Here is a 14,849-nt window from a genome sequence, read left to right as displayed (position 1 = left end):
CTAAAATTTGGTTTCATAAAACTTTCAAACTCGATCTTGTATATATATATGTTTCACAGTTCAAAGTTCAAACCACTTTTACCATTATTAATTTACTATACATGTACTATATTTTTTTTTCACTTTAAAAGCTCTTGTTACCATTTATAACTATTAATTTGTCAACCGTACACTTTCTCTTAAATGACCTTAACCGTATGTTTATATTTTTGTTTAAGATAAGAAGACAACATAGATCACAAACTTGGGTAAAAATTAAATCATATAAAATTCAAAATGAATGTCTAACACCAAGGAAAGGGAACCAAAACTTGAATACTAAAATATATTAAAATTTATTGTAAAGGTTTTTTTTTTGTCAACTATTGTAAAGTTTTATATATATAAGATTTATGTGACTGTGAGTGTAACGAAACATGCACATTCCCATCACAGTATCAATACACTACATAAATTGCTCCTCTTTTGTCCTTCTGCATAAATTCCTTTCATACCGAAAAAAAAAAGCCCTAGGGATCGGAATATAATACTTAAAAATATATCTAATTCATTTATTATTTAACTTCCCCAATCATTATAATATACATATGTAATTCTAGTTTCCAAAAAAAGAAATACTACACATTCCTCTGCCTCCTTATCTCTTTCTTATTCTTCTTCTTCCTCCTTCTTCTACTTCTCTATCAAGCTGGATCTTGAAATAGGACTCAAGCTTACCAGTATTCAATCAACGTAAGAACATATAACCTTCAACATGTTTGAATTTCAAATTCTTATGAGCTTTCTTTTCTTTGATGCAAACTCAAGAAAGAGATATTATTGCTTTGTTTTCATGTGAATCTCGCTCCAAAAACATATTTAAAATCAACAATTTCATTCAATTGAAAGCTAACAACAACTAATTCTTGTCTTCTTGATTTATTTTCTATTAAATTGGTCAATTTATTCCCTTCTTGTTTCAGATCTGTTCTTTACACCAAATTGAGTACTGAAGATCTTGTTGAGTGAATTAAAGAGATGAGATCAGGAGAATGTGATGAAGAGGAGATTCAAGCAAAGCAAGAAAGAGATCAAAATCAAAATCATCAAGTAAACTTAAACCACATGTTGCAACAACAACAGCCGAGTTCGGTATCATCTTCAAGGCAATGGACTTCAGCTTTTAGGAATCCAAGAATCGTTCGAGTCTCAAGAACATTCGGTGGCAAAGACAGACACAGCAAAGTATGTACAGTCCGTGGTCTTCGAGACCGGAGGATAAGGTTGTCCGTACCTACAGCTATTCAACTCTACGACCTTCAAGATCGATTAGGGCTGAGTCAGCCAAGCAAAGTCATTGATTGGTTACTCGAAGCAGCAAAAGATGACGTAGACAAGCTACCTCCTCTACAATTCCCACATGGATTTAACCAGATGTATCCAAATCTCATCTTCGGAAACTCCGGGTTTGGAGAATCTCCATCTTCAACTACATCAACAACGTTTCCAGGAACCAATCTCGGGTTCTTGGAAAATTGGGATCTTGGTGGTTCTTCAAGAACAAGAGCAAGATTAACCGATACAACTACGACCCAAAGAGAAAGTTTTGATCTTGATAAAGGAAAATGGATCAAAAACGACGAGAATAGTAATCAAGATCATCAAGGGTTTAACACCAATCATCAACAACAATTTCCTCTGACCAATCCGTACAACAACACTTCAGCTTATTACAACCTTGGACATCTTCAACAATCGTTAGACCAATCTGGTAATAACGTTACTGTCGCAATATCTAATGTTGCTGCTAATAATAACAATAATCTCAATTTGCATCCTCCTTCCTCGTCTGCCGGAGATGGATCTCAGCTTTTTTTCGGTCCTACTCCTCCGGCAATGAGCTCTCTATTCCCGACATACCCTTCGTTTCTTGGAGCTTCTCATCATCATCATGTCGTCGATGGAGCCGGTCATCTTCAGCTCTTTAGCTCGAATTCAAATACCGCATCGCAGCAACACATGATGCCGGGTAATACGAGTTTGATTAGACCATTTCATCATTTGATGAGCTCGAATCATGATACGGATCATCATAGTAGCGATAATGAATCAGATTCTTGAATGATTTTATATATCTACACTATACATTGAAAATGTTATATGTATACGTATTCTTCTATATTTTGATATATATGCGTATTGTTGGATTGGTTTATGTATCTTCTTCGTGTATGTATACACTTTTTAATAGTCTCGGATTTAGATTCGAACAAAGACATTCATAATGCGAGGATGGTTGTTATTTCTATATATGTTTTAGTTTTGAAGGTAGTTTTTGCTTCCTTAAGAAATTATATGAATTCTACTTGAATGTCTTTCTCTATTCATTTATGAATATATACACTCGAATAAATGAATTGTACAATATAGGTATCTCATAACTAGCTAGCACTTTCATCCTAATCCATAATCTAGATTAGTTAATCATATTTCATATGTTAGGATTTAGGTTTTACATATATGGAATTTTTTATTGTTATCACGAATGTGAGAAAGTGAATAAAAACGCAAAGAACAATAATACTTTTCAAAATAGGATGGAGGAAAAACAGATTCAGAAAAAGAAAAAGAAAAAAAGAGTATTAACATAACCCTAATTCAACTTTAAACCAAATAGGTCCATCGAAACCCATATGCTATTCTACCATCGTATGACCAGATTCAAAGCATTTCACCAATCACCATTATATATATATATATAGGCATCACAATGTTGCTAAGAAAAAACATTATGTAATTTTTTTAATCAAAATATGATATGATCTATCTTAATCATCATTATGCAATGATTACATAGTCAGGACTTGAATTGGATATAATCGTATCTACAAATTAATTTTGATATATATATCTATAATTAACTACAAAAGTACAAATTTTTACCGCCAATGTAATAATGTATATAGAAAAGTCATGTTTGTTCACAATGCAAATGAAAGAAATCGAAGGGGTCGTTGCTTGTCATGTGTCAGAAAAACACCAATAAGTTTCAAATAATTTTATGTCCACAATCATTCATTTTCTTATAACTACGTATATTTGTACGGGCATATTAATTATGAAATGTATTCATAAGAACATAAATATATATCCATGCATATATATTATATATTCTTTATATATAGAGATACGAACTTAGAAGTATAGATAGGTTACTGTTCACAATGCCTAGAAGCACGGCAATATGTATTATGTAATGCATGCCAAAACCCTAGACTCGTGTGTATATATGAGTCACTCCCACAATCATGCATATATAACCTATGTATACATATGTGAGTATATATGTACTAATTAAGAAAGTGATGGTTACCAAAAAAACTGTGAATATAGATATAATAATAGTACGTATGTAAGGCAAATTAGTTGTAATAGCTAGCGGTTTCCTCATCTCCGTATTTGCTGACTTTTGATCATCAATTTCTCAAATATCAAAGTTCAAAAATAATCGCTGGTAGTCTTTAGTCAACACACAACTGATTTCAACAAGAGAGCTAATAAAATGTGATATGATTATATTCATAAGTTCATTCACATTCACGTGTTTGAGGCGGGAGAGAGATTATATTTAGGGCGAAAGCAATGCAGAGATATATGCATGTAAAAGAGTGATCATACGGATCAACATGCTTATTTACAGTTCTCAACGTTTTCGTTATATTCTTAATAATTCCTCACTTTAATTAAATACTGTATTCATTTTGTTTCAAACTAAGTTCTATGTTTTTTCACACAATTTTAAGATTTTTTCTTACACATATCTATTCCACCGTTTAGTTATTTTTTGAAATAATAACAAAGCTATCAAACAAACTTGACTTTAAACATGAGAAAAATCTAACTTAGTTACTCCAAATTGATTCTTATAACTTATTATTGGTTATTCTCTTCCTTTTTTTTTTTTTTTTTTTTTCTGTTATGCATGTATCCACACTTAACTTTTTTCACAAACTTATACAGTCTTTTAAAAATTATACTACAAAAATAATCCTTCATTTATTAATCTATTGGGTCCTATGATTCATATCACATATTATTGTAAGAAAGTAAAAAAAAAAAAAAATTGTCAATAATATGCTTCTTATTCGTATATAACTCTAGTGTAGACTATATATAGATTATCTCCCTATATATTTCCTTATTCTACTAAATAATTGGATATATAATGTTGACACATGATATATATAATAGTGGAACCTCCTTATAACCTTGAGGTCGTGGTAGTAAATTCGTAATACCACCAAAATCAAATAAATAAGAATAAATATGTAAAGAAAAAGGAGAATTAAGTAGATGATGGTGAGTATTGGGATTGGAGGGTCAGAGAAGGAAAGGGAAAGAAGAGAAGCAGTTAAGACAGCAACTGAATTGCAGTCAAGCACTGATCCCTATCTTCCAATATTAGTCATATCCCTCTCTCTCTCTCTCTTTCTTTTTCAATAACTCTCTCTCTTCTCTCTATCATCTTCTCCAAGTTGTAGGGTCATTAACCTTCCATTGGTAAATTATTGGTTTTGAAAACATAACTTATTTTTCCTTTTTGGTGGTCCTTTTGATCTTTTCTAAATCATGTGTTTAGATATAGATGGGCACACACTTGTCAAGAAAATTCAAAGATTCGCCATTTTTTTTCCTTTTCAACCAAGATGATCTATAAATTCGTACACCACATCTCTTCTAATAGTTAAAATTTATATTCTCATACTTAAATAAGTCTTTTAGTTCGCGAGATTGGGTTTACAGTTTGTATCAATTAAAAAAATGGTTGGAATTCGAAAGTTATACATTCTCTAAGAACCGTGTTATTGAAAAAAACCTTTATAATTCTCTAAAGATAATTAAATACTAATATTTTGTTATTGCAGTGAGACTCACTGTAAGAGCATGCGATTTTTTGAAAGAAAAAAACTTACAAGGGGCCTATAATGATAAGCGGTTATCTTATCTTACATGTGTGGATTACATTATATATGTATATATATATATATATATCTTAGTTAATTAGAGGAGAATTGTAGTTGCTCAAGAGAATATGTACGTTTTGTAGAATCTTTTAGTGGCAAGAGATAATTTATCTTAAAATGGGATAATATACATGGTCCATATGATTATAAACTTCTTTTTCATCACCGGCATGCTTCAAGTTAAGAGATGAAGAAAAAAAAAAACAGGCCCACTTTATTTCATTTTCACATAATTCACTCACTTAGGCATGCAATTCTTTTTGTTTTATCCTTTTTCTTTTTCAATATTTTTTCTTTTCCCGCAAAAATTATTATGTATGCTACATTTTTTAATCATATTTTATGTAGGCCAGTATAAAAACCGTAATAAAAAAATTTCAAATAAACATTTTACCAATTCTACATTTATATCGACATGGAGATCTATCTGAACCTCATTTCTCAATATAGACTGTATAATATATATACAGTTTTGCTAGATTTTTCACGGTACGAAATAATTTTGTTTTCTAGTTATAGTTAGTTAATTGGAGTTGTTGTAATTTCCATATAGTCTACATGTTTAGTTTGATGTCGATATAAATATTAATGCCTTTTATGTCATTTCTTGAGTGTTGGATACAAATAACGATCATTCTCCTAACTCCAAACAAGTAATTAGGAGATTAGGTTCGAAATATATGTATTAGGAGATTAGTTTAGCACACATCCCTGACGATATATGTATTTGGAAGCTTGTTAGGAACCGACATTCTCATAGCCTATGCTGAGCATCTGACTAACCCAAAATGATGACGACGTGAGATATATTCGTAAGCAAATTATGTGGAGGACCGGGACATAAGCGCACAAAGGGAACACGCTATTGGGCTGTAAAAATAAAGGAGAAAGAGCTCACAAATTTTCTAAAGAAGACAAAATCAATATGAGCCCCCGGCGAGGATCGAACTCGCGGCCTTTCGCTTACGAAGCGAACGCAATACCACTATGCTACGGAGGCATCCGAAATTATAAAGGTATTTTTAATATATAATTCGGTTCGTTTTCCATATTTTCCAACTACTGCGTGACGATAAACTAAAAGCTTAAGTGATGGGTTCAGGGTTCTTCATGTACTGATGTATAAGACTCATAATATTCATGTGCTGATGTTCACATGAAGATAAATATTATGAAAAGAACCTTTGTGACTTCATCACGATATATAAGACTCACATGCAACCAAAGAAAATGATCAAGTTAGAAGAAGACTCACAAATTTCAAAATAATTTTTTACTTTTGCTACGGAGGTCTCTGGAGGCCAGGGAGACACGGTTTCATGAGTCATGATTGTTATCTTTTCAAAAATATAGATATTATTAATATGTTATTATTTTCTCCTATAGTGTTACCGGCTATAAAATAAAAAACTTGAGAGTTCAGACGTATTAGAATGTGTGATTTCCATCATCCAGACATAATCTGTTCACCATGTTTGCTGATTTGAATTTCAATATTCGTAATTATAAATACATAAATTTTTTAAGAAGATTAACCTTGTAACTATTTGTTTATATGTCTATGTCCATGTAAAGTATCATATTGTCAACTAAATAAAGATGAAACACAGAAAAGTGAATGTTGTAATGCTATTATTGTATAATTGTAGTTTTTGAGTACAACATTTAGCAAATCAACTTTATTTTTGTTAAAAGACTTATATATATATATATATATATATATATATATATATATTAAAATTCTATTTTCTAACAACTTTTAAACAATGATTTCTTATGAAAGAAGGAAAATGTGGCATGTATGGAATTTTTGGCAAGCAGTAATCTCTGGTATGTAAATATGCCTTGCAACAATAAGGACTAATCACCCATCGCCTATTAGATACGGATTGAGTAGTTTCTATAACGCATATTGGAAATTTCATCACAGATGAATAACATTTGAATATACGAGAAAATACTGGAAAACTATTAAGTAACGGATATGGATCAGTAAAAATAGACGAAAATGGTGGCCTTGCATTTACGGAGACTATAATGCATATGACCATTAAAAGTGAAATCACATTTTTAATAGACATACTGAGATATTGAGAAAAAATAAAGAAAAAAAACTTTGTTAGTATAACAAAATATATGTTTAGTAGTTGATTGATGAACAACAATAAAATCCTTGCCTATTTAAATGGAAGGGAACAAAACTATGGTATTAATTATCTTGATTAACGTCTTTGAACTCTTTTAATAGCACTTATTAATTAGCAGTTTATAAAATTGAATAGTGTTAAAACTTCTAGAAACGAACAACATTTAAGTAACAAATATAGGAATATGTTAATTCTATGAGGACTCTATGTATTAATTAAATTAAAAAAAAAATGAATAATAAAATTATAACATGATTATTATTAGAGTAGGTGGAGGTGCGGGGAATCGAACCCCGTGCCTCTCGCATGCGAAGCGAGCGCTCTACCATATGAGCTACACCCCCATTTTGAGTAAAAATGAAACAGATACATAATAAATTCAAATTAAACAATCAAAAGGGGCTTAAGCAAATCAAGGCCCGAAACGAAGCCCAATTACTCAAGATGTTCCTAAATCCTGAACTAGGGTTTTATTCTATTTCCCTTTCTCACTAACTCTCTAGTTACCAATTTTCTCTCACTAAATCAGAAATGCCGCCGTCGTTACCGTCTCTGCAACTCCGACGGCTTCTCCTCCGTAGCTTCATTTCCTCCTCCTCCGTCAATACTCTTCAATCTCAGCCCCGTATCATTTCTTCCAAGCCGTTGTTTTCTCCTCTTCCCCCTTCCCGTTCCTCTATATTCTCAACATTTCCTTCTAGATTCTTCTCATCTGAAACGAATGCGGAATCGGAATCTTTGGATTCGAATGAGATCGCTCTCTCTTTCTCGAAGGAGCTCACCGGGAATCCAGACGCCGAGTCTCAAACCATTTCGCAGAGATTCAATCTCAGCTTCTCCCACATCACGCCTAATCCCGATTTGATTCTCCAAACTCTTAATCTCTCACCGGAAGCTGGTCGCGCGGCTCTAGGTTTTAACGAGTGGTTAGATTCGAACTCTAACTTCTCTCACACCGATGAAACAGTTTCGTTTTTCGTCGATTACTTTGGCCGTCGGAAAGATTTCAAAGGAATGCTAGAGATCATCTCGAAATACAAAGGTATCGCCGGAGGTAAAACACTAGAATCGGCGATTGATAGGCTTGTTAGAGCTGGTAGACCTAAGCAGGTCACTGATTTCTTCGAGAAAATGGAGAATGATTATGGTTTGAAACGTGATAAAGAATCACTTACCTTGGTTGTGAAGAAGCTTTGTGAGAAAGGACACGCGAGTATCGCAGAGAAGATGGTGAAGAACACTGCTAATGAAATATTTCCTGATGAGAATATATGTGATTTGTTGATTAGTGGATGGTGTATTGCTGAGAAACTCGATGAAGCAACTAGGTTAGCTGGTGAAATGTCTAGAGGAGGATTTGAGATAGGAACCAAAGCGTATAACATGATGCTTGATTGTGTTTGTAAGCTTTGTAGGAAGAAAGATCCTTTTAAGCTTCAACCTGAAGTAGAGAAGGTTTTGCTGGAGATGGAGTTTCGTGGTGTACCTAGAAACACAGAGACTTTCAATGTGTTGATTAACAATCTTTGTAAAATCAGGAGAACTGAAGAAGCAATGACATTGTTTGGTAGGATGGGTGAATGGGGTTGTCAACCAGATGCTGAGACTTATCTTGTTCTGATTAGGAGTTTGTATCAAGCAGCGAGGATCGGTGAAGGGGACGAAATGATCGATAAGATGAAATCAGCGGGATATGGTGAGCTTTTGAATAAGAAAGAGTATTACGGGTTTCTCAAGATATTGTGTGGGATTGAGAGGCTTGAGCATGCGATGAGTGTGTTTAAGAGCATGAAAGCTAATGGATGCAAACCTGGGATCAAGACTTATGATTTGTTGATGGGGAAAATGTGTGCGAATAACCAGCTGACTAGAGCTAATGGTTTGTATAAAGAAGCGGCTAAGAAAGGAATCGCTGTTAGCCCTAAGGAATACAGAGTAGATCCACGGTTTATGAAAAAGAAGACCAAGGAAGTGGATAGCAATGTTAAGAAGAGGGAGACTTTGCCTGAGAAAACCGCGAGGAAGAAGAAACGGCTCAAGCAGATCAATATGAGTTTTGTTAAGAAACCGCACAATAAGATGAGACGGAGAATGTGATGCTGATGAATCTTCAACATCTGATAGAATTTTCTAAAGATTATTGTCTTTGTTCTTTCCTTTTTAAGATATTGTCAAGAGTACTCATCATTTTGCTTGATCATGAGCAAATTGTCCCAATAATCTTTTGTTTTGTCTCAGTGTAACGTTTACTAAGAGTTCATGCTTGGCTCAAGAATCGGAGGTAAAATTAGGTTTCTTGGTTAATTGAATGCTTCTCTTGTACATCCAAGTTGAGTTTAATTATAACGGATCAAGTCAGCTAATCTTTGTTAATTATCTAATATATTAAAGTTAAAACAAGATCCCGTGTATAAAGGCATATCAACGTGCAAATGTATACTAGTCAAAGTCGTCGCCTTGATCTATATTCTTACAAAGTCTCTCTCTGTCTCTGTTCACATCGGAACCACAAGAATGGAGTCTCTCTTCTCCACGATGATTGTCCTGCTCTTGGTTTCTTTTTCCTGTCTCATTTCTACAGGTAAATTTCCTTGTACACAATCACCTGCATTTGTCTTTTCTAAAACTTCAAAAGTCTTTTATGTTCTTTAATCTGCAGAAGCTCTCACCAGCAACTATGGAAACATCACAGTCAAATGGGATCTCTTGAACTGGACGCCTGATGGCTACGTTGTAAGTTCTTCTTCTTCGTGTCTCACAAAATCTCAGAGTCTGCTTTAACTTCAAAATTGACTCTATCTCAGGCAGTGGTTACAGCCTACAATTACCAGAAGCAACGTTCGATTCCAGGATGGAAAATGAGCTGGAGAGGGACCAAGAAAGAAGTGATCTGGAACATGTTGGGTGCAAAAACGACAGGGCAAGGAGGTTGTTCCATGTTCAAAGGAAATATCCCGCAGTCCTGCGTTCGTAAGCCAACAGTTGTCGATTTGCTTCCCGGAACTCCTTTCAATCAGCAGATCGCTAATTGCTGCAAAAGCGGTGTCTTAAAACCTGGTTCAGAAAGTGCATTCCAGTTATCTGTTGGTAGCGCTGGTAACTCGGTTAAGACTGCTCGGATGCCGGCAAACTTCATGTTCACGGCACCTAAACAACAGTACATATGTGGACCGAGTAAGAACGTTAGACCAACGAGGTTTACAACCGCCGACAAAAGGAGAATAACTGCAGCCCTAAGTAAGTTTCACAACAAAAACAAACCTCGACAAATCTGTAATTCTGATTTTGAGACTCACCTGCTTCTTTTTTTGTTCTTATGCAGTGACCTGGAACATTACTTGCGTCTTCCACAAAGCAACATGAACAACGCAACTCTCCAAAGGAACATTATCATAAGCAAATCTTTCTCCAGAGTTTATATGGATTTGTATTATCATGTATGGTTTATGTTTTAAGAAAATAAAATACACTATTTTAATTATTTTCTTCCATAGTGTGTTACCGGCTACAAAATCAAAGACTTGAGTGGTCAGACGTATTAGAATGTGTGATTTCCATGATCAAGACATATTCTATTCACCATGTTTGCTGATTTGAATTTTCAAATGTTCGTAATTATAAATACATAATTCTTTTTAAAGATTAAACCTGTAACTATATGTTTATATGTCTTGCAAAGCGTGGATGCTTTCAGTAAAGTTTATTAACTAAAGAAAGATGAAACATTGAAAAGTAAATGTTGAAGTGCTATTATTTGTATCATTGTAGTTTTTGAGTACAACATTTACCAAATCAACTTTATTTAAAATATAATAACTTTAATTAAAATATAATAACTTTATTTTTGTTAAAAGATTCACATATATATAGATATATTAAAATTTTACTTGCGAACAACTTTTTTACAATGATTTCTTATGAAAGAAGGAAATTTTGGCATGTAGGGAATTTTTGGCAAGCAGTAATCTTTGGTATGTAAATATGCCTTGCAACAATAAGGACTGATTTCCCATCGCTTATTACGTACGGATTCAGTAGTTTGTATAACGCATATTGGAAATTTCATCACAGATGAATAACATCTGAATACATGAAAAAATCCTGGTAAACTATTAAGGTACGGATATGGATCAGTAAAAATAGACGAAAAAAGTGGTCTTGCATTTACGGAGACTATGATGCATATGACCATTAAAAATGAAATCACATTTTTAGTAGACATACTGAGATATTGAGAAGAAGCAAAGAAAGAAAACTTTGTTTAGTATAGCAAAATATATGTTTAATGGTTGATTTATGAACATCAATAAGATACTTGCCTATTTAAATGGAAAGGAACAAAACTATAGTATTAATTATCTTGATTAACGTCTTTGGATTCTTTTAATAAACATTTATTAATTAGCCGTTTATAAATTTGAATAGAGTTGAAACTCCCAAGAGTAAAACGAACAACATTTAAGTAAGAAATACAGTAATATGCATTAATTTTATGAAGACTCTATGCACTAATTTTTTTTGTTTTGAATGCAAAATAAAATAAAAACTCGATTTAGTAAAGAAGATGGAGGTGCGGGATATCGAACCCCGTTCCTCCCGCATGCGAAGCTCAGTAGGTTTATAACCTCCGACAGAAGGAGAGTGACTACAGCCCTGAGTAAGTTTCACAACAGAAACAAACCTCAACAAATCTGTAATTCTGGTTTTGAAGCTCACCTGCTTTGATTTCGTTCTTTTGCAGTGACCTGGAAGATTACTTGCGTCTTCTACAAAGCAACATGAACAACGGATTTTTTTTTTTTTTCATGTATGGTTTATGTTTTAAGAGAATAAAATACACTACTTTGATTGATTGGATTCTCATCTAAACGGATTCCTTCCAGAACCGAATTGATCTATCTATTCCACAAGTAACAAAGACTGATTCAACCGGCGAGTGCTCGATCCACCGTGGTGCACCGTTATGGTTAGAAGGCCACTTTGCCACTTTATCTGCGGTTCTAGCATCCCATGTAACGACCTCATTGCTTGCTTCATCTATGGAGATTACAAACTCTTCAGTGTCGTTAAAAATTGCCTGCAAAACACAACAGTGAAGGCCAGTTAGAATTAGTCGACGAAGTGAATATTTTTGTCTCAAAAGGTTGAGAAAACGAGTCACCTGAGACCGCAGTTTTACCCGCTTTGCTCCAAGATATTCCTTTACCATTCGACCTGAGCCTATTTCCCATAACTTAACTGTGGAATCCTTACCGGATGAGAGAACAAACCTAACAAAAGCCATATGATCAATCAATTGTTCTGCCATGAACTATTGGGAAAAACTAGTGATTCTCAGAGATAATTGATTGAGTCTGCATTTTACCTTTGATCTTTAGTGAACACTGCGCTTGTGACCTCTGATTTTCCATGTGCATTGCCAATGGAGCGAACACACTTTGCGCTAACCCCGTCAAAGAGTCGAATAGCTCCATCCTTTGAGGCTGTAATGTAGATGGATCCCGTGGAAGAATATCTCACCTAAAAAAACCATGAATCTCACAGCCATGAATCCTTGATCATCTTAAGAGATGTTTATAGAACGCACAATTAACATTTATCAGATAACGTGTGACGTACCTGATTAATGGCTCCACTTACTCCACTGTCAGGGAAGTTTGAAGGAAGAAAGCACTGATATGTGTTTACATCGTACAGATGTGGAATTGGATGATCGGTTCCTGCAAAGGCCAAGTTTTCAGTTTCGCAATATCATGAAAAGATTGTCATCTGAATCATAGTTTGAATTCAAAGAGAACCTTTTTCTCTTTGAATTCAAACTATAATAGAAAATCACCTGCAAGAAGAAACTCTCCTGACGGATGAAAAGATATAGAGCGCACGTTATGGGTATCCTGCAGAATTTGGAGTTAAAGATTGGATGAGATACAGTGTTTTCAACATGTAGCTAAACAGAAACTGATATAACAACCATGATCTCTACCTGAAAAACTTTGAATGCTCGTTTAGCCGTGGTTTTGGAGAAGTCGAAGAACCTACCACGTCACAAGAAATGACACAAAAACGAGTTGAACACAAACTTTTCTTGTAATCACCAAGAGAATTCATTTTAGGTAGGGAAAACGTAAATATATACTTTATACAGTTGTCTTTGGCACTAGATATTAGGATTGTGCTCCGAGGGTGGAAATCAAGATCGTTTATCGGCTGCAAATGATTATCACTAATTTAAGAGCCTGTTTAAGAGATACACAAAATCAGAACGGCAAAAATTTTGAAGAAAGAAACGCTTACTTCAGCATGATCATAAAAAGTCCGTATTAATGGTCGAGCTTGAGTATCTCCTGAAATCATCTGTTTAACTTTTGGCACCTCAAAGAAACAACACGGAATATCCACAGAACTATCAACTCTTGACGATGCTTGAAGGAAAAAAAGTTGGTACAATGAATATGACAAAAGTTTGGTACCTCAAAGAGCTTAATAGATGTGTCTGCACCACCAGTAGCAAAAAACATTCCATCAGGACTAAATCTTGCACACCTAACAACGCTCTACAAAATTCATAAACATATCAGCCAAAATAAAATAAAATAGCTTGGAGAAAAACATTATTAAGGGTTAGACAAAGTTGTGTCTACTGAGACATAAACAACGCAAATATATATACCTTGTGCTCTGATAGCGTCTTTGATTCATGCTTTGGGATAGTCTTTGATGAGCCCTTCGCATGATTAACACTAGTTCGAACAATTCCAAACATTCTTTAGATGGTAAGCAGTTTTGATTTCATCTCTTAAGAAACATAACTTATTGCAGAAAGGGACATCACCTAAAGTCGATAGAAGCTGTTCGAGGAGTAGTGATTGATCCATAAGAAGAAGGTAACAAGACTGATGAAGAAACACCTCTCAATGTCCCATTGTTCTCCGCTGCAAGACCCTGTTCTCATCTCAGAACCAAAACATTTCTTCACAGACTCCAAAAAAATATACAGAAACTTCAGAGGGTGCAAAACAATAACCTTTGCAACAAGCTCCAAAAGACGGTTTGGAGGAACCTCAATATTCAATGGTGTCATTGTTGCTGAAGCAACCGCACTTGCAACCTAAACATTTGATCTCAAAAATCAAAATTTTAACCATTCAACAGTAATGAAAAATCCAAACTTTTAGCACTTACTTCATCTATAAATGAATTTCAAAGTTTCAAAAAACAATCCAAAAATAGATAGACCCAGAAATCCCAATCCAAATTGGCGTGCGTATGTAAAGATACAAAATTGGAATCTGAGTGAGATGAAGAACGATAGCAAAAACATACTTGTGAGAGATTGTGATGACGGAGATGAGCTACAATAAGAGCATTGAGCTGTCTAAAGATATTCCCATCTTGCAGAGCCTGCTCCAAATCTCCACTATTCCCCATTTTCTTTATCACCTTATAACCCTAAAAACCTTCCTCACAAGTTCAATTCGAAACCAGAGTCGCCATTTCTGAGCTTACTCTGTCAAGTGTCAACCATCGTCTTCTTCCTCCTCCTCTTCAGAAACAAAGATCAACATGGGCCAATATTTAAAACTATGGGCTGAAATATAAACTAATGGGCCTTTGATATTAAAATATGGGCTGAAATATAAAATAATGGGCCTATGATATTTTAGTGATGATCATGTGCATGACACGTGCGTAACGGTCT

The 14,849-nt window shown here is 34.3% G+C and overlaps 6 protein-coding genes and 2 non-coding genes across 9 annotated transcripts; 3 read left to right on the top strand and 5 right to left on the bottom strand.

Moving 5' to 3' along the window:
* Positions 1-425: 425 nt before the first annotated feature.
* Positions 426-2,333, top strand: TCP5 (TEOSINTE BRANCHED 1, cycloidea and PCF transcription factor 5). The gene is made up of 2 exons (NM_125490.3): positions 426-732; positions 963-2,333. Exon 2 carries the CDS (start codon positions 1,018-1,020, stop codon positions 2,098-2,100), a length of 1,083 nt encoding a protein of 360 aa, NP_200905.1. The 5' UTR covers positions 426-732; positions 963-1,017; the 3' UTR covers positions 2,101-2,333.
* Positions 2,334-5,931: 3,598 nt separating this feature from the next.
* On the bottom strand, positions 5,932-6,003 carry AT5G60966. The gene has a single exon. It is a non-coding gene; the product is annotated as a tRNA-Thr (tRNA).
* Positions 6,004-6,745: 742 nt separating this feature from the next.
* Positions 6,746-7,098, bottom strand: AT5G60964 (ECA1 gametogenesis related family protein; the record flags this gene model as incomplete). The annotated part of the gene is made up of 1 exon (NM_001085309.2): positions 6,746-7,098. The coding sequence occupies exon 1, from the start codon at positions 7,082-7,084 to the stop codon at positions 6,746-6,748; it is 339 nt and encodes a 112-aa protein (NP_001078778.1). The 5' UTR covers positions 7,085-7,098.
* A 323-nt stretch (positions 7,099-7,421) lies between these two features.
* On the bottom strand, positions 7,422-7,494 carry AT5G60963. The gene has a single exon. It is a non-coding gene; the product is annotated as a tRNA-Ala (tRNA).
* A 143-nt stretch (positions 7,495-7,637) lies between these two features.
* Positions 7,638-9,581, top strand: PNM1 (Pentatricopeptide repeat (PPR) superfamily protein). The gene has a single exon (NM_125489.3). It carries the CDS (start codon positions 7,682-7,684, stop codon positions 9,245-9,247), a length of 1,566 nt encoding a protein of 521 aa, NP_200904.1. The 5' UTR covers positions 7,638-7,681; the 3' UTR covers positions 9,248-9,581.
* COBL5 (COBRA-like protein 5 precursor) lies at positions 9,519-10,823 on the top strand. Its single transcript, NM_125488.5, has 4 exons — positions 9,519-9,731; positions 9,810-9,883; positions 9,955-10,387; positions 10,473-10,823. The coding sequence occupies exons 1-4, from the start codon at positions 9,665-9,667 to the stop codon at positions 10,511-10,513; spliced, it is 615 nt and encodes a 204-aa protein (NP_200903.1). The 5' UTR covers positions 9,519-9,664; the 3' UTR covers positions 10,514-10,823.
* A 210-nt stretch (positions 10,824-11,033) lies between these two features.
* Positions 11,034-11,425, bottom strand: AT5G60945 (ECA1 gametogenesis related family protein; the record flags this gene model as incomplete). Its single annotated transcript, NM_001085308.2, has 1 exon — positions 11,034-11,425. Exon 1 carries the CDS (start codon positions 11,370-11,372, stop codon positions 11,034-11,036), a length of 339 nt encoding a protein of 112 aa, NP_001078777.1. The 5' UTR covers positions 11,373-11,425.
* A 131-nt stretch (positions 11,426-11,556) lies between these two features.
* AT5G60940 (Transducin/WD40 repeat-like superfamily protein) lies at positions 11,557-14,717 on the bottom strand. 2 transcript variants are annotated; one of them, NM_125487.3, is made up of 13 exons: positions 14,474-14,717; positions 14,175-14,258; positions 13,983-14,092; positions 13,821-13,890; positions 13,621-13,704; positions 13,445-13,522; positions 13,287-13,357; positions 13,134-13,185; positions 12,987-13,044; positions 12,770-12,870; positions 12,516-12,670; positions 12,312-12,420; positions 11,557-12,227 (listed from the first exon to the last, which is right to left on the bottom strand). In NM_125487.3, exons 1-13 carry the CDS (start codon positions 14,576-14,578, stop codon positions 12,015-12,017), a joined length of 1,290 nt encoding a protein of 429 aa, NP_200902.1. In that variant the 5' UTR covers positions 14,579-14,717; the 3' UTR covers positions 11,557-12,014. The 2 variants fall into 2 exon arrangements, with proteins under 2 accessions (NP_200902.1, NP_974972.1); NM_203243.2 differs by having other exon boundaries at positions 13,821-14,092.
* Positions 14,718-14,849: the final 132 nt, after the last annotated feature.

Source organism: Arabidopsis thaliana, chromosome 5 (genome assembly GCF_000001735.4).
Source record: "Arabidopsis thaliana chromosome 5, partial sequence".
Taxonomy (NCBI): Eukaryota; Viridiplantae; Streptophyta; class Magnoliopsida; order Brassicales; family Brassicaceae; genus Arabidopsis; species Arabidopsis thaliana.
Note: the sequence above shows the minus strand (reverse complement) of the source record. Positions and strands in the feature narration are given on the sequence as shown.